Raw genomic sequence first — 24,936 nt, forward strand, 5'->3', positions numbered from 1 at the left:
AGAGACACCCACTTGCAGTGTCTCTACTAGCAGCAGGAAGACAGATCAAAGAGAAACAACAAAAGAGGTCCTACAGGATAATGAAATCAAGATTATACTTATGCTATGCTACTACACATTCAAATCTCATAATACTAAAACTGATTATTCCTTGTCCTCTAAATGGATGTCTATCTTATCGGTCAAACAAGAATGTAAATCTAGGAAAACAGTTTAGCCATAAATAAGGCTAAAACTCATAATCACAAGTTTGACATGTGAGTTCAAAAGAGAGGTAAATCACCAACCTCGTCAACTTGCAGAATTGGATGCAAATTGAGCTCTAATAGCAGCTTTTGCAAATTGAAATCCAGCTCCCACATTTCAAATTGCAGTCGATTTACCTGCTATTAGGCGTTGGGTTGGGGAGGTGTCGGCAGAGCTGCTAAAGAGTCGCCCGAGGAAGCAGGACGACGAAAACTGATAGGCTGCACAGCGAGGCGGTGCACGGCGCAGGCTGTTGCTGTAGAGATTTCGAGGCGAGCGGCGTGGGCCTCCCCGGAGGGGGCGACGAGCGGCGGAAAACAGAGAGAGATTGCAGACAAGACGACCGGCGATGGAGGCGAGGCACGCCGACTGAGGGAGATGGGAGATGGGAGTGAGTCTAGGGATGGCAGATATGGAGGTGCGGCGCGGGGAGTGAGAAGACCGAGAGGGAGAGAAGAGATGAATTAGAAATTAGGTTTTCAAAGTTAATTCTATTTTTTTTTATTTTTTAATATATCTAATATTATAAAATAAATATAAAAAATAAATAATAAGTTTTTAATTAAATCGGATCCACGGGTCGGATCTGGGTCGGATCCGGATCTCAAATGTCAAGATCCAGATCCAGATCCGTTTTAGAAAATGAGATCCAGATCCGGATCCAGATCCGTGGATCCAAAAAATTGAGATCCAAATCCGTCAAATCGGATCTGGATCCACGGATTTGGACCGGGTCCAGGATCCACTGCCATCCCTAAGTGGTGGACACATTATACTTGCTCATGATGAGTATGTGATGGGTTCTGTATTTAGAATTGACTGTTTATGATTATTGCCACATCTATTAAGCAATTGAGGATCCGAATCAAATAAACAAACCAAAAAATAAAAGGAATTTTATTTTAAAAAGGGTCTGAATTACACATAGGGGTGTGCAGCGGGTCGGACCCGGACCGACCCGCCGGGTTTGTTGGACCGAAAATTTTAAAATGAAGGACCGACCCGGACCGAAAAATGTGTGCGGGCGGATCCGGACCCGGACTGAACCCGAGCAACGGGTCCAGTTCGGTCCGGGTCCGACCCGCCGAAGCCAAAATTATTTTTTTTCCTGTTTTCGCACTTAATTTCCATACATAAAACATAATAAATACAATACAAACACATATCAATATCATAGTTTCACCATTCGCAATCCACAATCACAACAAAAAACATAAATCAAAATTATTCCTCCTTTAGGTTTTAGAAATTTTTGAAATTTAATATTATTAATATTATTATAAATATTAAATATATAAAATAAATAATTAATTTTTAATGATATGGGTCGGTCCGGGTTCGGCGGGTTCGACCGGGTCTCGACCCGAAAAAAAATCGGTCCTAAGAATTAGACCCGACCCGGACCATACATATACAATGGGTCGGTCCGGTCCGGACCGAACCCGTCGGTCCGGGCGGGTTCGGCGGGTCCGGTTCGGGTTTGCTCACCCTAATCTATAAAACAAACAATTAAGCATGGTTTAAAATGTTGTCTATATTTATGGAGGTTCATTTATTTATTTATTTTTTGGAGGAAAAGTATGTTCACTGTTGGGCCACATTTTGGGCTTAAATGGGCGTATTGAGCTCCATTTTATGTGTGCAAACACAGTAGATTTCTTCGTCTTCTTCCTTCTTCGTCTTCTTCCTCCCCATTTTACTGCAATGCAACCCAACCTCGACAGTTCGCCGCCGCCGCCATGGTGAGCCGCCTCCTTCATGCTGGGTCATCAACCAGAAAGACCCTCCTTACCTTCCATTCATGCGTATTCCCCAAAGTGTTCTCCACCGCCTGCAGGAAAAGCCAGTTTCCACCGCCGCCGGTGGCCAAGAAGGTTCCTTTCGCTGCAACCGCGCATGGGTTGACGTGGAAAGACCCGTACCGTTGGATGTCCAACACCAGCGACCCGGATTTCATCAGCTACATAAACCAAGAGAACTCCTACGCCGATGCATTTATGCGAGACACCTTACAACTGCACAACACACTTTATTCCGAGATGGTTTCCAGATTGCCCCCCGATATCACCACCCCTCCTGAACGTTGGGGTCCCTGGTTCGTAATTTCACTCCATCGCGCCACGCTCTATGTAAATTGATTCTTAAAATAGCAATCTCTGAGGTTGAATTTCCTACTTGTCTGTGTATGTAGCTCTTCACGCTTTTGCTCAATATTTCTGTGTGCATAAAGTTTTCAATGTTTGGAAATTTGCTTTAGTATGCATACATTGGAAGTCTGCTGTGTTTTGAGGGTTTGATTAATCATCATATATGTAGTCTAATGCAATGTTTAACCAAAGTAATCGTAGGCTAGCTTTAGCTCGTATTAATTTTCTTCAACTGTTGTTAACTTAGAGGGTGTTTGGCTAAGCTTATTTTAGAGATCTTATAAGCTCCAACATCCTGCCTTAAAGCGAATCTGCAAAATGAATTTCATAGTGATTTTATTTGTGGATTGAATAGGTTGTATTACCAGTGCATTCCCGAGGGGAAGGAGTATCCCATCTTATATAGGAAACCGGCAGTTGAGAGAAAGGGTTGGGCAGAAATGATTTTCAGTTCCTCCAGAGGAGTATTTGGCCGGGAACAAGTGTTGCTCGACTGGAATGAGATTGCAGAAAAACATGGCAAGTGATTCTAACTCATCATTTCCTATTCATCTGAAAATTTCTTTCTAAGTTTACAACTATTCAATTTGGTTTTGAATCATCCTTGACTCTCGTGATCTGAGCATTCATCTTGCATTACCAGCAAAATGTTCCATCTTTGATAAACCAGCGAGCAATTTACTTGCGGATACATGTATTAAAATGTGAGAATTTATTTTTGTAGGATATGTCCATGTGAATACCTGCAGAGTATCACCAGACCACAGGTTTCTTGCATATACAGTTGACACTAAAGGTGACGAACAATTTCAGCTTCATATAAAGGACCTCAGCAATGATTCCATTCTTCCCCAACCTAGAATTGCAGGTGTTGTTAGTCTGGCTTGGGCCCAGGATAGCTCCACTCTATTTTATACATTATGTGACCAAAACCTACGGCCTTACAGGCAAATTCTCTAACTAGTTGCTTGTTTATTTCCTTATGAAATCTCGAATAGTATCTCACATGTATACAATCGTATCAGGGTATTGTGCACCGAATTGGGATCACATTTCGGGGATGATGCCGTAATACTCACTGAAAACGATTCCCGCTTCTGTTTAGATATTGCAAGTACGAAAGATGGCAATTTTATAACAGTGAATTCTAATTCAAGAACATCATCTGAGGAAAGAACTATTGTTTCCGAGCTCTCTTGTCTGTTTGCGTTAATGTAAATTATGAAGGTGGATTCTGCTTGTAATTTTGTGTTAATTCTCTTGCTGTACTGCAGGTTTGGTTCATTAATGCGAGCAATCCGCATACTGGGCTACAAAGGTTTTGTCGTCGTGTCTGTGGAGTTCAGTACTTTCTGGAGCATCATCGTGGCATTTTTTATGTCCTTACTAATGCTCCTACGAGTAAACATAAGAATTTATCTGAAATTGGATTATATTTAGCCAGATGCAGAGTTGAGGATGCACAGTCAGCTAATTTGAAGGTAATCTCTCATTTGTACTAATTTGGTATCTAAAATGTTTTCTTTCTTTTTCTGGTGCAATTATTTACTCACTTTGATTGTAGTAATTTCAATCTTTACTGGTATTTAGATTTTAGATTTAAGATATTTACTTTTACCTATTTCTGCTTTCTGTTCCCTAGGATATCTTCATTCCCGGTGATGATATTTGTTTATGGGATATGGATATTTTCAACGGGCACCTAGTCCTCTTCCTTACCAAAAATGCCTTGGCTTCAGCATGTTCTATCAACATGCCTATTGATTTTGACCATGAGGTACGAACATCTTACTTCAATCTTCATCAGTTAATACAGCTTGTTAATATACTTAGCCTTGTTTGGTCCGAACTGCAGCAGGAAATGGAGTTTGATGATCTCGATCCTTGGTTTTTTCCTCTGCCCTCCGACATGTGTATAATCAAACCAGGTCCAAATAATGACTTCATGAACACTGTATACCGTGCTGTCCTATCATCACCTGTGGTATGGTTTCAGATAACGTCAATGATAAAATTTGTAATGCTAACATGTTCGAGGGAATGATGAATTCAAGCTGAAACCATTGTGTTATATTTGCAGTCACCTGATTTAACTGTCGACTATGATATGTCGAGAAGAACCTTCTCCATCGTTCACCAGGAAGATGTGAAAAACTCTTCAGCTGGTATTATTGAGTATTGCTCGCGAAATTATGACTGCAACACTGCTAAGCTGTTAGGTATCTCATACTACAAACAGATGTGCAGGACAATGGAAGTGCCGGGTGGAAGGATATCTTTGAGAAATATTCTCGTAAAGATGAGGAAGTGATTTCCCATAATGGTGTCCGAATCCCAACGACGACCACAGACGTGCATAAAAATGGAAGTGTTTGGTGGAAGGATTACTCTGAGAAATATTCTTGTGAAATGAAGGAAGTGACTTCCCATGATGGTGTCAGGATCCCAATGACCATCCTTTACTCTCGGGCTGCATTTCGAGTGGGTCAATCTCCTGGGCTTCTTCATGGATATGGTGCCTATGGTGAAGATTTGGATAAAAGCTGGTGTCCAGACCAGTTAAGCTTACTCGATCGAGGTTGGCTCTTGGCATTCACTGATGTAAGGTATGTGTAAAGCCATCATCATCCAACTCTTAATCTTTGTTCATTTTTTTTATATCTTCTGGGATCAGGGGTGGTGCTGGTCCTGATCCTTCGTGGCATGCTCGTGGTCGTGGATCGAACAAGATGAACTCCATACAAGATTTTGTCTTCTGTGCTCAATCTCTGATCAACGATGGCTTGATCCATAAAAATCAGTTGAGTGCTCTGGGCATGAGTGCTGGGTGTTTACTTGTCGGGGCAGCTGTCAACATGCATCCACAACTGTTTCGTGCTGCCATTCTCAAGGTACGTAGATTATGATCTCCAAATCAGTTGTGTTTTTGAGAAAACTAAGATTGCATTGCTATGTAGAATCTAAACATCAATAATGCTGAAGCAGATCAACTTATTGAGCTCTGATGTGGTAGTTTATTTGTTTCTTTATTTGCCCTCTCTTTCTCTCTCTCTCATGATAGGTCCCTTTCCTTGATGTTCTTAACTCGCTACTGGATCCAAGTTTACCTCTTACTACATTGGATTACGAAGAATTTGGAAATCCTCAAATTCAATCGTGCTTCGAAGACATTCTCAAGTACTCTCCTTATGACAATATTCCTGAGGGAGCTTGCTGTCCTTCAATGCTTGTTTCAGCCTCGTTCAACGATTCCCGGTAATCTGTCTGGTTACTTTACGTTGATACCATAACAAGTATTTTAGCTACTCATTTATGGGAGTACATAAATTTTTCCTTTCTTCAGCATGGATTTGTTTGATGGAATACTTATTTTCACAGTATATTTCTATTGATTAGGGTTGGTGTTTGGGAAGCTGCAAAATGGGTGGCCAAGCTACGCGACACGACATGTCCGAGCTGCTCGTCTGCAGTCATCCTGCAGACGAGCATGAACGAAGGGCATTTTGGTGTGGGTGGCCGTTTCTCTAGTTGTTGGGAAAAAGCTTATGATTATGCTTTCCTAATTAAGAATACGAGTAAAAAGTTTGAATCTCACCAATGCCTTTTACATTAGCTATTCAAACCCATTTTGCTCATTGTTTTTGCCGATCTTTTTAGTTCGACTACTAATAAATAGCAGTTGCCGGTAATCGGAATTTGCCTTCATATTTTCAATCAAAAGTAATGAATATATAAGTGAGTTTCAACACCCATAAAAACAACTAAAAATATATCCACCATGCAGATAAGCAGCCAAAGCAAGCCGTTTGTGAGACAATACATGTAGAGACAAGCTAAAAAGATTAAATAAATTAAGAGGAAGAAAAAAAGGCTCAAGAAAGAACAAATATACAATGGTGTAATACTCTGCAAACAGATCTGATGGAAATGGATGTTTTTGATGCCGGGCCACAGTGTTTATCAAATCTTTCGCCTCTTTTGAGCTACATCTAAGTCTTCACTACTAGTGGCGTCGTGAAATGTCCCAACTGGTTGGTTGCTGGATGGCGTAGGAATTATATGATCCTAATGAAACGCGAGATTGTAGTGTCGGGAAGCAAAAGAAGAAGAAGAATGCCAATGTCTGAATTACGTAATACTAACCTTAGCAGTCGATGCTGTGGCTCCTCTATTTGCTCGTTTTCCAAGATTGATCTGGACTGAGATGCTGGCTTGAGAGAGATCCACGCCCGTGCTTTGAAGTGCTTGTGTCAACGCAGCCAATAATCTGATCACAGATCCCATATCCTATTAGCTAAGAATTTAAGACAAAGGGTTCTTTCAAAACATCCTAAACAGTCTATCCGAATGCTAACCAAATAGTTGAAATAGATAGACAAACTTATTTCCTAAGATGTTGAATGTGCAAGCACTTGTTAAAATATTTCTCAACAAACACCAGGGTTCTGAATGCTCATAAGTCAGTGAAACGTTTAGCAGATTCAAGATGCCTTATAAGTTGATCGATTGTGCAAATATGCCAAATACAATATCCAATCCGTTAAGAACTTATAAGCACCAAATATCTAGCAACAAAAGACGTTACCAAAACAAGAGAAAGCACATAATCAGCACGCCAACCTAATATCGAAGAAAACAGAAACAGCCTGAGCAAACCAAGAAGATCAGTTATGCTATGCTGCTCAAAATTCAAACGACAAGAAAAAGGCTTTAAAGGTTCCCAAAAATGCACGATAGACTTATAAAAACACGATTCCATGGCAAACAGACAGAAAGAAACTCACCCTTCAGAGTAAATACTGGAAACGCTGATTGTGCCCCCCTCGATTGTTAGTTCATCTTGAAGGTTAAGTGCATCAGCAGAGCTAGGACAGTCCGATGACTGCGCCTCTGATGGTGGTGGCCCATGTAATGTGTGGGAGAATGGGCCGTCATTTCCCATGGAAACTGGAATAGGCAATGGCATGCTCATTGATTTGTTAGGAAGTTCAGTGTGTAGATCTATCGGTCTACCTTGAGCATCCATAACATGATCGGGTTCAATAGGATTCGGCTGGCCCGGTTGCAGGGTCATGGGGACTCCTATACTATTTTCATCAAATCTTCCAGGAAAAGAAGAACCAGGACCATTTTTTGTCGTCTGTGGCTGACCAACAAAATTCTGAACACGCCAATGACTGTTTCTCTGTTCCAAGCAAATAGGAATAAAATTTAGAAACTGGGAATGTCTCCACATGCGAATCTTGGAAAAAGTTCTCTGTAGTATCCCGAATTTCACACTGATGTGACTCCCCTTTTAAGCTTTTAACCCAATTTGGCTGGTTTAATTCCCGAGACTTGGATGAGTTTTAATTTCCAACACATTTGAATAATAGGAAATTGATGTAATCAAGAACCAAATCTGTTCTGATTCGGCAAAAGAGGCACCAACCCACACCATGGAACCTAACTAGAACATTAAGTATACAAGCACGCCGCAAGTACAATCAATAATCTTGTTATTGTGAGAAATTTGGCATCCTAGGTTTACGTCTTAAGGGGCGCATCCATCGTTTATTAACAAGAAATAAAAATAAAATAAACATAGTTACATAGGCTTAAGTTGGTTGTTATGTGTGACAAACTGAAGCCAAAGTTTTCGGCTTCTACTGATCAATCAACAAATACGTAGCAATTGTATTGTATGGCCGAGATGAGATAACCTTTCTTGTGTAGGAAACACCAAGGGGTATCAAGGAAATGGCCCAAATTGAACTTTGGCTATCGGAGTCATCTACATTTTCATTGCGATTCAAACATAAACAATTCACGACATATAGAACTAAGATAGAAATGCTCGAAATTATGTCGATATTACCCATGGCATCAGCTTTGTGGGCTCTGAATTCCAAGGTTGATATGACCCCTCATACTTCTGTACCTTCTCTTGTAAAAACTGTACATACTGAATCACCTGCATGCGGAAATCACTATTTAGGAAACGAGGTTGTAAAGGATGAACTCCAAATGCAGGACACCACATCATGTATCTATAATCAATTGATGTACCTCTAACAAAAACGAAGCAGTGTCTCTCTTCTGATCGCTATGTGGTATAAGTTCTCTCAATATCTGAAATCTGAGGATAGAAGGATACTTTTAGTTTAAATAGTGGCACATACAGGAACTTAAACCATAAGAAGCATCACAAACACAATACCCTGATTACTGATCATGTCAAGACTGTGGAATGTGGCAGACTTTGCTATCATTCATGGAGTTCTTGTATTAAATAAATTAATAAAAAAACAACAATTGTGATGTGACAACAGGCCTAGAATTAATATTGATAGTAAGATTGATCGGTGATGCTAACTAATCATGATTCAACCAAAACTTGAGACAATTGGTGAATGCCAACATTTGACACTATGCATTAGGATTGAAAAACATTAGTATTTAGAAAAATAAAAGAAGATACACCATTCTTGCTGCCACGGTTGCTGCTAGTGCTAGATAACTAGAACTATCTAAGTGAGAGAAATTCACCTCTCATTGATCTTACTCCTCCTGCGCTGCTCCGTGACTGAATGTTTTGACCTTATAGCATTAGCTTTCTCACTGTTCTTTCCATCTGCTTCCACAAAATTCAATCCAAACATAAATTACAATGAAATCCATTCCAACACCCAATTCCCATTTGGCCCCTCAAAATTCTAAATGACATAAACATGAAAAATAAAAACAAAAAGAGGTCATCAAGTTGAGTGCGTGTGTGTGTGTGTGTTTACCTTTGCTGTTATTAGCGGATGATGTGGCGTCCTTCTTCGCACCAAACTCTTCCTCCTCCTCCTCTTCCTCTTCTTGATGGCCTTTTCCAGATTTCATTCTCACTTGATCTTTTCCCCCCAAGAATGAATCTTTTTACTCAGCAATCAGTACGAGTGTATAAAATCCAGCAATCGAAGATGCGAAACAGACCCACAGAATTTAAACGGAAGAATCGCCTGAAAAAGGCAAGCCCAGCAAGCAAAGATCTGTTGAAACCCGAAATGGGGGAGAAAAGAAAACCCGCAAAAATGGAAAAAATATATTACAGCTTTATTTAATTTTTTTGGTGTGAAATTGGAGTTGGCTCAATTTGTGGTTTCCTGTAGCAATAGGCAATAGCTGTAACTACTACACCGGCTTTATTGTTTGGTACGTGACACCCAACTCAGCTGCTGTTTTTTCAACCTCCATTTATTGATTTATTTAATATAAATTTTTTATATGATGTGATTTCTATGCGTTTCTTGAGTGAAGTTTGCTTTTTCTCTCTATTCAATTTTTTGTACTATTTTTGTATTTTTTCGTGCAAATCGTGTTAAAGTGCCGAAAAAAGGAGAATTGTCACGGGATGTACTTTGCAATTCTTCTTTGTCATATGTATCTAGTAAATTAGTATTATTTCAAAATCATTAATTTATTAATATGAATATAATTAACGACCTATCTCAAAATATAAAGTATTTGTGAGATTTTAGTCTAAAACATTTTTATTGTAGAAATACACATCCAATCCGTACACTATCTCAGAAATAAAAAACTAGTAGACCATCTCCAAATATGCATAATTAACATTTTTACAAGACTAGTCTTGGATACAATTGATTGTACTGTATAATCGGGTTGCACCCGCACCTGCATCCTGACTCGAATTCACATTTTGATTTGAATAGTATATAAATGACACTATTCAGTTATACAAATAACACTGTCTGTAATTGACACTATTCAGATACAAATGACACCGCGTATAAATTACACTATAATATTGTAAATGATAATATGTATAATTGACATTATTCGGTTATATAAATGACACTAACCGTATAAATGACACTATTCAATTACAAATGACACTATTCGGTTATACAAATGACACTATAACATTTTAAAATGACATAGACAGTGTTATTTGTAAAACTGAATAATGTCATTTACAATGTTATAATGTCATTTATATGCACTGTCATTTGTATAATCGAATAGTGTGAATTATAGATAATATCATTTATATAACTGAATAGTATCATTTACACGGTTTGGATCAAGATGCGTGTTTGAGTCAAAATGCGGATCAAAGTGCAATCCGATTGTACAATACAACCTATTGTATTCAAGTTTTGTGTTTTACAAATAAATATATTGTGCTATCATAGATCAAAATTATTTTACTTGTATCTTAGTCAATAATTCTAGCCATTATTTCATGAGATAGGCCAAAATTTTATTTAGTTCACATTATTTTGTCGTTTTCTAAATCCAATAAGAGTTGCAAGAAAAATGCAATGAATTTAAATAAGTTATATCGAGGTGTGCTTCCACTTTCGCTGCATAATTCATTGACAAAGCTAATTGATAATTGATTGTGTCATGATGTCATGCTGTCCCATCCCTAATCGTTTTATTTTTTTTTTTTGAAAAGTAAATAAATTCATTAATAAACACAAATGTGGAAGAGTACCAGCGGTACTCATCCCCAAAAAGTAGAGTACAGATACAGTCACTAAACAACACACCAATCTCAAAACGCAAGAGAAAAAAAAAAAACAAAGAATCACCAACCCGAAAACTTCACCCAACAAACGAACAAGACTCAAGCAATTTTTGTCGGAAAGCAGCTAACAGGATCCATCATCCACTCAAAGGAAGAGTAATAAAAATGATTTGGATTCTTGGCTTTTAACCATCTCCACGTGCAGAAAATGATTTCATCCACCGTTCTAGAACTATTAGGGCTTTCATCTTTGAACACTTTGGCATTTCTGAATTTCCAAATCTTCCAACAAGCACATTGCCAAATCATGGTGCAAATTGCTTTTCCAACCTTATTCCCTCCTTTCTCAACAAATTCACAGAAGTGATCCAAGATAGATGACTGGGGGATATAGCTGAAATTCAGCCATTTATAGATGGCCTTCCAAACCTGGTTCGAGTAAGCGCACGAGATCAGAATATGGTCAGTAGACTCAAAGAGAGCAGGGCAAAGGGGACAGCTGTAACAATTATTCTCGAGAAAAATTCTTCTCTTCAACAGGTTCTCTCTCGTTGGAATTCTATCTTGAAGAGCTTTCCAAACAAAGGAGGACACTTTGCAGGGAATGCATTTATGCCATATGTCCTTAAGAGCATTCAGGGTGGTCTCCATGGATTGCCGGCTATTGTGAAGGATTGTGTACATCTCTTTTGTTGTGAAGATTTCTGACCGCGAGCTATTCCAAGTAATAGAATCAGCCAAGCCAGGTCGAATAAACACCCTGCACAAACAAAGCCACAAATCCACAAATTCTACAAACTCAACATTGTTAAATATTCTTTTCCACCCAAACTCCCAGACCCACTTCCCTTCTTTCACCATACCCATCTCACCAACCTTAAAGTTTTTTTGAATAGACAAACCAAAAAGATTTTTAAATTTACTCATTCATAAGCCATAATCAATTGAAAAGAGACAATGATCATTATCTTCTTTATTATTTTATTTAAACAACGTCTAATGGACGTTATAAAAGGTAGTTCTTACGTGGAAAATAGATTGACGACTAATATTTTGGAAATTTTGTCTATGTTACTTATATTTTTAAAAAAATTATCATCCAAATCATTTCTCTACGTCTATCTCTTAGGAAGTGAACATGAATATTAGATCCAAATGATATACATATACTCATTCCGTCTTAACTAACTTAATCAATTCCTCTTTGGATCGTTCCAATTAATTTAATTAATTTTTTATATGAAATAAATATAAGCAAGAAAATTCACTAATTTATTTCATTACCAAACACACTTAAAACATTAGCTTTTTAAATCTTGTGTCGAAAAAAATTGATCAACTTAACTGAGACGGATGAGAGTATTATACTTCTTCCTTCCACGAAAATTATAATTTTATTATTACTTTTATTTCTCTAAGAAAATTATAATCTTTTATTTGTAAAAAACTATTACTCCCTCCGTCCCGCTATTCAAGTCCCATTTTCCTTTTTGGGTTGTCCCACCGATAATGTCCCGTTTCCTAAAAAGGAAATAATAAGGGGATGCTTAACATTAAATGAAATCACTAATTGTTCAACTAATAAACTCTTAATTGATTCATTTCTCCTCTATTCTCTCTCTCTATCTCTCTCTCTCTATCTCTCTTTCTCTCATCTCTCTCTCTGCGCATGAGTCTCCACTGCCGTCGTCTGCTCGTCGCCGGAGGAAGCCTTCTCCTCCACCTTCACCTCCCTAGCCGTCTTCTCCTCCACTTGCCATTCCCCTGCTCGTCGTCGGAGGAAGCCTTTCTCCGCCCTCACCTTCTCCTCCGTCGCCTTCTCTCTGTTGGACGTCGGATCTGTCACTTCTCTCATCGGTGACCGCAGTGCCTCGCCGCTCGTTTTTCGGCGACCAGGGCTCTGCCCTTCTCGTGCCTTCCATCTGCAAAGAGACTCTCGGCTCTCTCTCTCTCTCTCTCTTTCTCTCTCTCTCTGCGCCTCCACCATCACCTTCTCCTCCGTCGCCTTCTCTCCGCTAGATGCCGGATCTGTCACTTCTCTCCCTCGGTGACCGCAGCGCCTCGCCGCCCGTATTCGCCTCTCTCTCTTCCATCGTTTGATTTGGTTGGGGAAAATCATAACCCTCTGAGTTCGATTTGGGTTGCAGATTTGGTTGGGGGAAATCATAACCCTCTGAGTTCGATTTGGGTTGCAGATTTGGTTGGGGAAAATCGTTTGATTTACCAGCGGTGGTGCGGTGGTGATTTACCGATTTGGTTTGCAGATTTGGTTGGGGGAAATCATAACCCTCTGAGTTCGTTTGATTTATCGTTTGATCATAACCCTCTGATTTACCGATTTGGGTGGTGCAGGCGGTGGTGCGGTGGTGATTTACCGGCGGTGGTGCGGTGCGGTGGTGATTTATCGGAGGTGGTGGGGTGGTAATTTACAAGTGGGCAGAGAGAACCTTAATTAAACTAACATTAAGTTTTTTGAAGACACAATTTAACTCTTAATTGTAGTCTCCTTAATCTCCGTGCCGAAAAGAAATGGGACTTGAATAGCGGGACGGAGGGAGTAATATTTATATTTTAACTCCAATATTCATATTCAATATCTTTTTTATAAAAAACCCAATCATTTAACACATCGATTTTAGTGGGTTTTTTTCTTTATTCAATTTGATGGATTTCTTTATTTATTTTATATACATCTTTCAACTATTTATTAAAGCCCGTGTTTTTCAAATCGCACTATAATTTTAGTAAATAGAGAGTGCTATTGTGTGAAAGATAAATCATGTGGAAAATTTGTTGAATTGTCATTTATTTGGTGCAACGCGAAGCGATTGGTTACAACTTTACACCCTAGGCCCTAGTTGTATTTATTAATAATACTACTTTTTTTCGAAAAGAAAAAGTTGTACTGTGGGTTATATTAATTGATATTTACAGACTGATTCACATAAATCATACTGATCTACTACTGCACAAATATGGGCTGCGGCCCATGACTCCATTTCATTGGATAGTTTAGTGGCCCAGCCCACTGTATAACACAATCCAAAAGTGAACTACCTATTAAAAGAGTCCGTGATTTTGAAGTGTTTAACTCAGCTTATTTTAAACGGCTTACAAGTTTCAAAAGCTCATGAGAATAGTATTTTAAAAATTCATAAACTGCTCAAGTGTTTGAACAATTGAATTTATAAGCTATATAGCAAATGTATAAAATTGAAATGGTATATAATAATAACAAAAATATTGTAATAGGATTAATTTTTATAAAATGATTGTTGCTTATAAAATTGTGAAAAGATAAATTATAGTAAATGCACTTATTATTTGAGGAGCTTATAAACCGTTGGAACTTATTTTTACAACTAATAAGTTGTTTACAAGCTTATTTTGTCAAACAATTTTCAAGAGCTTATAAAGCTCCTAAATATCTTGCTATTAAACAGCTTGTAAGTTGTTTGATAGAGTTTATAAACTTAGTCAAATATCATTTTACAAGTTGCTTAAAATAGGAGCTTATAAGGTATTAAGAAATATTTTGCAAAATAAGTTTTTAAACAGCTTATAAGTTGTAAAATAAGTTCTCCAATAAATAAATTCGTTAGCTATAACCTCTTTTTTTCTTAATGTTATAAGCTATAATCATTTTACAAAAATAATCTATACTATCATTTTAAATTCTTGAATGGACGAATTTACTCTTCTGCATTCCGTTAATCTAGGGATTTCTATAAGTTGTAACCGCTGTCACAATTGAAATATACCAAAGTTCTCGAGCAATTCAAATAATATACTGTTGTCGAACTCAAATCAAATTCATAATTGCATTTGCGGGCCCAAATTGTATTGTAACAAGTGAAAGTGGTCATTCAACATAGCCAGTTTGGTGAATAAAGATAAAGAAAGGTAAAATTGATATGCCATGTCTTTGAGAGCGTTTCCAATGCGCGGCGCACCGGCGGGTTTGAAACGCGATCAACGGAAAAAGTTAGAAAGATGATTGCTGGGGAAGAAAGAGTTGAAAAGACTCATCATTTTACCCTCCAAATTTTCTATCTTCTTTTCTATTTTTTTTCTATTTTAATTCTTTTGGAAAAAACATTAATTTTGATTCATAAAAAAAGTACTCAATGTTGATTAAACAAAAGATTATGAAAAGATCTTTAATTTGATGTAAAAATTATATATAAAAAAAGAAATAAATTTAAAATAAATAAGTTGTGATCGTTTAAAGTATCAAAATTAATTTTTGTTCGCTCTCATTTATCTCTAATGTTGAATATGGTACTTTTTTTTAGACTTTGTTTCTGTTTATTGGTGAAAAAATAAGTAGATGTCATTTTTCTCATTTCAAAAAAGTTTATATGATTGTTTAATTATAATTATTTTAAATTCACATATTTTAAACTTACAGTAGTTGTCAATGCAATTAAGGAGAATGAAATTTGTATTAATTCTAAATTTCTAATATGAATTTGAAAATAAAAAATTAGTTATATATCTTTAATTTAGAATTTAAAATATTATATAGATTTATTTAATCATGTGTATAAATTATTTATTTATTTATATAAACATATTTGTTGATATATTTTATTTTTTATATTATTCGTATTTTTCCTGATTTCTTAATTAATTTTGGGCTATTTAAATATGAACTTTTAATAATAATACAGTTTGGACTTTTAAGAGTTCAAAATTATTATATTAAATGACTGGTATTCATTTTGTTATATTGATAGTTTAGTGTTATTTGCTTAATCAATGAGTTTGGCATAGATTATTTGCTTTACAATTTATTGATTTAATTATTATTACACGTATTTAATTAGTATACAATACTCATTGAATTTAATATCATGCGAATTAAGTTGATAATATTGTTATCACATACTATTTTAAATTAAATACTAATATTTAAATTAACATAATTTTTTGTTATAAGTTATTCTAATTCATAAAAAATTATATTTTGATATTTCTACATAATTTAACATTTTAAGAATAAATAAATATATTGTGGCTCGTGCAACGCACGGGAGGACGTACTAGTATATGAGAAAGAAGGATGGGGGGGCTAGGACTGTGGGGTAGGGTTTGTATTTTATTTTATTCTTTTTAACTTTTTTGTTTAATTTTTTAAATTTTGATTTTTTTAATTTTAAAATCCTAAACTTTTTTCAATTCTTTTAATTTTTTTACCTAGTTTTTTATTATTGTAATATTTTTATTTATTATATATTTTTTTTCAATTAACATAATGTTGAAATTTAATTAAATGAATTGTTGAATTTGAAAATTGAAGAGTTAAAATGAAATAAAATGAAAATAGAAAAATTTTAGAGCATCTATTAAGGTCAATCAATGCATTTGACAGTGGAGTCTTTAACGTGGGGATAAGCTCTTACAGCATCTGTAGTGGAGAGCTAAGGTGGGCTCTTAAAAGTGGTCCTCACCTTTTAAGAGCCCACTCCCCATAGTGGGAGAGCCTCTACCTTGGCTCTTAAATTTAATTTTTGATTTTATATTTAATTTTAATATTACTTTCAATTAAAATTAACATTACATTTAACAACAAGTAATTTTGATAAAAAAAATTAAAATTTAACCCTACATTAATTGAAAATTAAAATTTTATTACAATAAAAATAAAATTCTAAATTAATTAAAATTAAAAATTAACCCTACATTGATTGAAAATTAAAATTGCATTACAATAAAAAATAAAATCCTAAATTAATTTAAAGATCATTGCGGCGTTTGATTTCCTCCACCTTCTTCAAGTGAAACACCAATGATAGTGACTATAATTGGACGTCTTTTTCTGTTTGGGACTTGCTCCGCACGCGCCCAACTAAAAACCCTTGCGCACTGGGAGCGGAGAAGCGGAGCCGAAGCGGACAGGGGGGTGCGATATTGGGTGGAGGGGGCGCGTGCGCTCGGTGCGCACAGGCCTCCGCCCCTTCCCCCCCTCCCCAATACAGATGCTCTTAGAGCCTCTTTTTAGAGCCCCTCATAGGAGATGCTCTGTGTAAATTACAAAATCTGCATTTATCTTGAGGGATTTTAGCAAATAAAATCATAAATAGAGATGTCAATCATGAATAGAGATGTCAATCCAGTCTGAAACTCATGAGCTGATTTGATTAATTAGCCCGCCAATTTAAGAGGGTTAGGGTTAAAAAAAATTAACCCGATAAAATTACAACTCGAATAGCCTGACACCTGATAGGGTTGGTCCGAAAATAATTTGAAACCCTATAGGGCTGATCGAAAAATAATGTGTTCGTCTGATTATATAAAAAATTTCTTATTATTTGATTTTCACTTTAATTACTTTGCTTCTGAAAATTAGCATCATAAGATTTTTTTTTTCAAAAGTTTGTGAAATGTATTTTGATTCAATATTAGAAAGTTATATACATCATTTCACTTTTCTGTATTTTTAATAAATGCTTAACATAAAATATTTAAATGTAAAAATTAAAAAATGATAATTATTTAACAAAAATGTTGTATCTTTATATCTCTAAGAGTTGTATATTAGTGATTATGTAAGTCAATGTTAAAATGTCACTTATTTATGCATGTATTTGTTTATTACAAATATAATATTGTCAAGAGATATATATTAGTTATTTTTTTAAAATAAATTTTCGAGCTCGACTAATCAGATGGCCTAACCCGAAACCCGAACCTTTAAGGTTATGGTTGAAAATTTTTCAACCTGATTAGCCCGCACCCGAATAACCAGATAACTCGATAAGGGTAGCTCGAAATTCGATGAATTGGCTCGATTGACATCCCTAATCGTAAATAAATTGTTTCTCATCTTTTGATAAAGCTAGTTCTATTTGTTTTGTGTTTTGAATCTTTTTACGATTGGAACAGTGTAACATGTTAGATGTGATGAGTAGAAAATGCGATAAAATACAAATAACTAAAGTTGAGGCTAGTGTTGGATACTATCTTCGCAAATAAAATGCTTCATTATAATGCACGTTGTTTCATAGTATATGTCTCCAAGATACAACGACTAACGATATCGAGAAGTTGCACTACAACTCGAATATTCGGCGAACTTACTAAAATATTCAGAATTGAGTATTTTTCCTATGACTCGACTATTTGATGTATGAAAAGATAGAAGAGGACGTAATATTTGAATGGATGGATTGTGCATTTTGGGACTCTCTATTTATAGGTGGGAAGGTCTGACTCGAAGGGGTGCTTACTGAATAGATGCAAGTGGTTGGACTAGAAAGGGTGCATGCAGTTGGACCCAAACAACCCTTGACTCTGAGTATGGCGTGTGCCACCCACGAGTCAACCTCCACGCCATGTGGCGCAACCGCTACCACCTCTGCACCACGTGTCTGCGCACTACTATGTCATACGTCCACGTATGCACAACACCGAAACGCATTTGGCGTACGAGCCATGATCAAACCATCAGACCGCCACCAATTCGTCTCCACGAGTCACTTAGCCAAAACTTTTGGCTCTTCAATGCTACTCGCGACGATGCGCGTATCAAAGCGCACATTACGACATGCACGTGCCCAGCTGGTAGAAAACTGGCTAGCCATTAATGATTAACCCAAAAGTCCCATTAGGGTGCAACATAGTGGTGCACGCTTGATTATCTCATTCTAATGGAACAAGACTTATAAATGGTTTTGGAGTTCTCTATATTTCAAAGGAAATATGCAGTTATATGGTTATTCTGAACAAGCAAACATAAATTTTGGCCACTGATTTGAAAAACATAAAATTTAGTCATATTTTACGCGTTCTTCCCAAACTACCCTTTTACCCGTCGGTCACACCTATTTATGTTACACGAATGGTACTAGTGACCATATTAGTGCCAATAGTGTCATATATTTGTGTTGATACACTGCCTCATCAGTCATATGACCATTTTGAACATTTCCCCATAGGATTTAGATTCTCCATTTAGGATTTAATAATCGAATGATACTTTGGCACTAATATTACCATTTGTGTCAAAAGTACCAATTTACTTGGTTTTTTTTTTGCTTTCTGTTTGTACTTTTGGCGCTAATATTGTCATTTGTACCAAAAGTAACAATTTACTTAGCTTTTTTTTTTTATTTATTTCTGAAACCCGAATTCGGTCTACCCTAATTAAGTGCAAAACGGTCCTAAGACGTAAAAAATGATCAAAATTTGTGTATTTTAGATGGGGCCAAATATTGAGTTTTATTGCTCAATTTAACTATCTCACAAGTTGACTCTATTTCAAATGTGGGATACCTAACTCATTCCCCACATTCTATAGCACTTACTTTATACATTAATATCTCGTTCATTCCATCTTGAAAGTTGAAAATGAACAATCAATACATTAAGTTAATGTGCTTGAGATGTAGATTCCAAATCTATCATTAAATTTCTACAAATCCCAATTAATTAACAAGAACTAATTTATGAATTTTCACAATTTATTTACAATATTTCCAACATGATATACCTATATGCACAATTGATTATTAAATTTTAATCTTATTTGATATATTTTGAATAAATAATCTATTTTGTATGTCTAATTATATTGTACAGTAGTTATCAATAAATTTGAATTGTATACATTCATTTCACGCCAAATAATAATAATAATAATAATAAAGAAGCAAAACGATCAAAGGATAAATTCATTACTTTGAAGAGGAAAATTTTTATATGATGTACTCCTAACCGTGAAAATAAAATCAACTAGAATACGAACACTCCATTCCTTGTGAATACCAATCCTGAGAATTATATTACTTGATTTGTTCATTTGCCAACTTCCAATTATGAAATATAAGTATATTGAATACTTATTGTGGGATTTATATAGAACACCGGATGTTTTAAAAAAATGGTGACTCATATAGTGTGGTAGTCGGTAGGGTCTTGGATATCCTAATGCGTACAGAATCATTATTAATTTGTTAAAATTATGCACAATTAATGACTAAATATATAAGATATCAGCATTGCCTATCGTGATGTAATTAGTTATATTTGCATTTACATTCTCTTGGATTATGCTTTATTTGATCAAATTTCATTGCTTCAAAGAGCTGTGGGGTAGCAAACAATTGTTATTTTTATTTAACAAAACAATTATCATACAACATTGACAATAATTAGAAAATACTTTTTTGGGCTTTTAGCCATCCCTCCCGGGCCCTTTTAACTTTTTTGGGAGGATAAATAAAATAAAAGCTGAAAAAATGTCGATATTCAATGTTTCTCCATCTAGGTATTACTCTACTTAAATACTACTTCATACATATACCTCATACGTGGGGTTTTGATTTAAATAACAAAATTAAAGAACCACAAAAATTAGTACAAGTGTTATTTCATAATGCAACATCACGTGCCTGGTTTAATGCAGTCTATGGCTTAAGTCATAAATTGCTTTTAAGTCTTCCATAAATTACGTAGTGAAGCATAGTTAACTAAAGATATTTTATTGGTGGGGATTTTATTTAATTAATAATCTCTAATCTCAAAACATCTACCTAAATCCATCAACAGCCGAACACTTTGTTTCCGTCTGGTTTAGGCTTTGTTTGGTAAATTCGCTAACAAATCTCTGTTTACTTTTCTGAGAAGTCGAAAACGAATATTCTTAAAATATTGTTACAATACAACAAATTGTATTGTCGCTACGTATTAGTGGACCGAACGTGCCCTTTAACTAAAAAGACTATGAATTTAAATAGGAATAATGGCTCCAAATACATAAAATTTCACATATTTATGAGTTTGTATAAAAATTTAAAATTCTAGTTCTAAATACACAAATTTTCATTTTTCTCTAATTTCACACGCGATGGACATTTTCGACACACAAAAGTTAAGATAAAAATCGAAACTGTCTATGCGGCACATAAATCTTTCTAAACGATATAGTTAGATATAAGGTAAATGCTAAATTCTACTACAAAAATACACAAATATATTCATTCGCCAAAAATGTTAATCATGTACAAAATAAAAAAGAAATGAGAGTTTGTGTATTTGAAGGCAGAATTTTAAGTTTATCTGCAAAATAAGAAAAGTGTGCAAAATAAGAAAAATGTGAAAGTTTGTGTATTTTGGCGCAATTATCCAATTTAAATATTATTACACTTTTTTATATCAAAAAACTGATCCTATATTGTTCTGTTATATGTGATTTAATAATAATAATAATAATAATAATAATAATAATAATAATAATAATAATAATAATAATAATAATAATAATAATAATAATAATTTTATTATTATAAGTAGCATATAATTTTGAGTAAATATATGAAATTAGCCAATTTGTTATAGTAAAATTAAAATTTATCCACGCATATAAAAAAAACTTAAAATTTGGCTAATTTTTGTGCAAAAATACAAATTTACATCTAGCATAATTTTTTTATAAAAAAAATCACTCTCTCCCTCTCTATCAAGATTCTCTTCTACCTCTAATCCACGTCATTACAGCCTCTTGTTAAGTCCATAACACACAACAAACCAGACGTAATTTTGAGTTTAGGGTTTCGAAAAATCTCTTTTTTTTTCCAAAATAAGTTCCAAGCTAGTTCTGTTATGTTGTAATTATATATATTGAAATATGGGTGATTATGGTAAAACATAGCAAGGCACGTATCTGGATAGCTTGCTAAATCTGAATCGTTGATGAAGAGTCTGGTGCGGTAGGAAGGCACCATCGTCTTCAGCCTGATTGAGTGGTCCAAATATTCGATCAACTCACGCTTGTACGATGAATCCATTGTTGCTTCTCTCTTGCACTTCTTCCTCAAAGAATCAGAAGTTGTTCAAATTGTTTTTGATTGCGGCAAGAAGTCTCTATTTGTTTATTGCCTTCCTCATTAATCTAATTAGGTTGCTTTTGTAAATTAGTGAAGATTTGTATTTTTTTATGTAAATTTTTGGCTTCTTTAAATTTGTAGATTTTGCTGTATTTTTAATTATTTCGCATATCTGTGTATTTCTATTTTTCTCTTTTGTAAAATTTTGACATGGAGATATCAAATTCTGAAACTACGAATATGGAGGTGAGTTTGAGTTGTTAATGTTCTTCAATTCACAACCAATTTGATGAATTCACAACTGAATCGCTAGTGTTGGTTGTAAATTCGAGTTTTAAAGCTCGAATTCACAACCAACACAATTTCTAGTTGTTAAATCAAGCTTTATAATTCGAATTTACAACCTTGATTTCACAATTAGAAATAGTGTTGATTGTGAATTCAAGTTTTAAAGTTTGAATTTCTAACTAGAAATAACACTAGCCGTGAATTTGAGTTCTAAACCTTGAATTTACGACGAACATTATATCTAGTTGTTAATTTAAGCTTTAAAACTTGAATTCATGACTAACACTATTTCTAGTTGTGAATTCAAGCTTTAAAACTCGAATTCACAACTGAATAGCTAGTGTTGGTTGTGAATTCGAATTTTAAAGTGAATTCACAACTAAAATTAGTAGGAGTATTAGTTATGAATTCAAACTTTAAAGGTAGAATTCACAATTAAGAATAGTCTTAGTTGTCAATTCAAGTTCAGTGGATATTTTTTTAGTTTTTTATTTGAAGGGTAAAATGATAAGTGTGATAAATTTTTAAGGTTTTCTTTATCTGGATGGACAATTTTTATTTTTACTATTTCAAAGTCTACTGTATAATTTTATGCACTTTGATACTGAAGAATAATTGTATAAAGTAATATTTGTATAAGCGCGCTATGTCATTCTAATTAGCAACACCGTTTCTAGAGGGGAATATTAGTGATAATGACTTGATAATTCCCTCAGGAAAAAAAGACTTCGGAATTTAATTTGCTTTAAATTCTTGGCGCACTCTCTAATCTCCTCGAGTTATACGTGCCTGTTGGGAAATAGAATAAATATCATATCCTAGTTTTGATGATCCTAAAATTCTTAGCTTTCTCTTCTCTAGACTAGCCTCTTTATTTGAACTCAACTATTAGAGTTCAATTTTTTTAACTAAAATGAAGGTTACCGGTAACTGAAGTCTCTCGATGTTAAAGACCGAAGAAACTGAAGAGTGAAGAACTAGAATATCAAAGCTCGACTGAAGACTGAACAACTGAAGAAAGATACTGGTGATACGAAGGACACCGTGAACTAGAGACGTTCAGTTAAACTGTCAGGCAATTTAACTGAAGACAACGAATTCTCAAGCAAAGGACAAAAGCTCTAACTGATTCCTTAGTTAGACTTAGAGTCTCACGTGTGAACAACGGAGCATTAAATGCAACAGATTTGAAGATCGTCCTTCCCAGTACACCAACCTTCATTTTTCGTACTAAAGATCAGACACACCCTGCTCCAAGGTTATAAAGTGTTCAAACCTTCGACCAATCAGGAGCCAAGAAGATTGAAGCCTCAGCTCAAAGAACGGAATGTCTCACAACGGCTGAAATCCTGAAGACCATCTCTCCAACGGATATATTCGGGACTTCACCTATAAATAGAGCTCGAGGAATACCTTCAATCGGGGACCGATTCAAGACATACGCTGAAGCTCTGTCAAAATCACAAGCCAGCATTTACTTAGACAAAACCTTGAATCGAAGAAGAGAGTACTCATTTGTTGTAAAATCAGTCTAGCTGATTACTTTAACTCTCTTAGAAATCTAGGCAGCCCTTGTTTTATCCTAAGCCTAGAATAGATTACTTGAGAGCCTGTTCTCAGTAATCTTAGTTGGAAGAGTTCAAACCCCTTTTTAACCGAGCGAAAAAAGTGTTAGAGAATAGCGGAGTTCAGACCAGGGTTCTGACTCTAGAGATCTTAGCCAAGCGCTGGCAAAGGCACGTGTGTGTCTTAGCATGCTAAGAGCGAGCGAGAAATCAACCCAGTGTGTTGGTGCTGAAAATTTGATTTTTAGTTTGTTAGTTTGCCGTGCATCAGTAAGCATTAGCCCAGAGCGTTTGTCAGACTAATCATCTGGTCGTGGATTAGGAACTTTGGCTTCCGAGCCACGTAAAAATCCTTGTGTTCTTTATCTGCTTTCAGTTATTCCTTATCTGTGTTAACCTTGTTTTCAACTGAAATGGATTAACTGAAAAGTGCAACTAAGGATTGTGTTAAGTGACAAACCTTTCTAAAGGCTATTTGGATTAAGTTTAAATTTTCGCTGCTGAGTTATTAATCTAACTTGTCAATCTGTTGATAGCCAATAAGATTTATAACTCTACTCTGTATTACAAACTCTAGATTAGATTGAAGCCTTACGTGGATATCAGTTAAAGCTTTGTGCTTGACTGAAATCAAAATACTAAAGACTTTCAGTATCAATCTAAAACCATATTTCTACTGAAGATTAGTTTGTTTGTTCTCGATCCGCGAAAAATAGCCTACAATTGTATTCCCCCCATACACCTGTTCAGTTAACCCTTCAGGACCCAACAGTGCCCACCTGCCACTCCGTGCACTTTAAATTTCAACATTAATACTCATTTAATTTAATTTAATTACTACCAATTTTGCTATAAAATAGATTCGACTGATTCCAATTGGGTGTGGTTGAGACAGGTGTCTATTGCCGGCCCAAACCAAGAATGAAAGTGGAAGCCTTTAGACTCACATCCCATTCTCTCTTTAGGAGGAATCAATGAAAGGACATCAATTCCAATCCCGAATTTTTGAATTGCAAAAGTCTATTATTTCTTCTTCATGGTGGTATCATTGTATCAATATCAAAGATAAAATCAGACACTGCCAGCTCCTTAGAAATATCTGCGAACTATCCATTGATACTTCGCCTTTGGGAAATCAAAGACTCTTCTTTAACTTCAATAAAGAACGAGTTTCCTCCCGCGGTCAACACTCGATAAATACATATATGTACACGACTTACATTTTTTTTGGTAAATAAAATTTTATTAACGCACGAGGAGTGCAACCCAAATACGAGATAGAAAGTTTAACAATGATAAAAGGAGAAAAACTACAACAATTTAAGGCAGCCCTACCCCGG

The 24,936-nt window shown here is 35.4% G+C and overlaps 3 protein-coding genes across 3 annotated transcripts; 1 reads left to right on the forward strand and 2 right to left on the reverse strand.

The window, feature by feature from the left end:
- The first annotated feature begins 1,865 nt into the window (after nt 1-1,865).
- LOC130995998 (uncharacterized) lies at nt 1,866-6,082 on the forward strand. Its single transcript, XM_057921535.1, has 12 exons — nt 1,866-2,341; nt 2,749-2,912; nt 3,118-3,340; nt 3,419-3,575; nt 3,668-3,874; nt 4,036-4,170; nt 4,252-4,377; nt 4,474-4,558; nt 4,633-4,999; nt 5,068-5,284; nt 5,455-5,648; nt 5,790-6,082. Exons 1-12 carry the CDS (start codon nt 1,986-1,988, stop codon nt 6,004-6,006), a joined length of 2,448 nt encoding a protein of 815 aa, XP_057777518.1. The 5' UTR covers nt 1,866-1,985; the 3' UTR covers nt 6,007-6,082.
- A 65-nt stretch (nt 6,083-6,147) lies between these two features.
- LOC130995961 (transcription factor BIM2) lies at nt 6,148-9,614 on the reverse strand. Its single transcript, XM_057921489.1, is given in 9 exon segments — nt 6,148-6,458; nt 6,537-6,660; nt 7,178-7,522; nt 7,524-7,578; nt 8,251-8,295; nt 8,298-8,346; nt 8,442-8,511; nt 8,922-9,006; nt 9,164-9,614. Coding segments are annotated over 9 exon segments (975 nt in total). The 5' UTR covers nt 9,261-9,614; the 3' UTR covers nt 6,148-6,353.
- A 1,399-nt stretch (nt 9,615-11,013) lies between these two features.
- LOC130994071 (uncharacterized) lies at nt 11,014-11,781 on the reverse strand. Its single transcript, XM_057919107.1, has one exon. It carries the CDS (start codon nt 11,779-11,781, stop codon nt 11,014-11,016), a length of 768 nt encoding a protein of 255 aa, XP_057775090.1.
- Between the last annotated feature and the right edge of the window lie 13,155 nt (nt 11,782-24,936).

Source organism: Salvia miltiorrhiza, chromosome 7, assembly GCF_028751815.1.
Source record: "Salvia miltiorrhiza cultivar Shanhuang (shh) chromosome 7, IMPLAD_Smil_shh, whole genome shotgun sequence".
NCBI lineage: Eukaryota > Viridiplantae > Streptophyta > Magnoliopsida > Lamiales > Lamiaceae > Salvia > Salvia miltiorrhiza.

Bases quoted from the DNA above. Each gene is read 5' to 3' on its own strand.
- LOC130995998 (XM_057921535.1), top strand. From the start codon at position 1,986: ATGGTGAGCCGCCTCCTTCATGCTGGGTCATCAACCAGAAAGACCCTC. The intron at 2,342-2,748 runs GTTCGTAATTTC...TGGATTGAATAG, and splicing joins CCTGAACGTTGGGGTCCCTG to GTTGTATTACCAGTGCATTC. The intron at 4,171-4,251 runs GTACGAACATCT...GAACTGCAGCAG, and splicing joins CTATTGATTTTGACCATGAG to GAAATGGAGTTTGATGATCT.
- LOC130994071 (XM_057919107.1), bottom strand. From the start codon at position 11,781: ATGGGTATGGTGAAAGAAGGGAAGTGGGTCTGGGAGTTTGGGTGGAAA.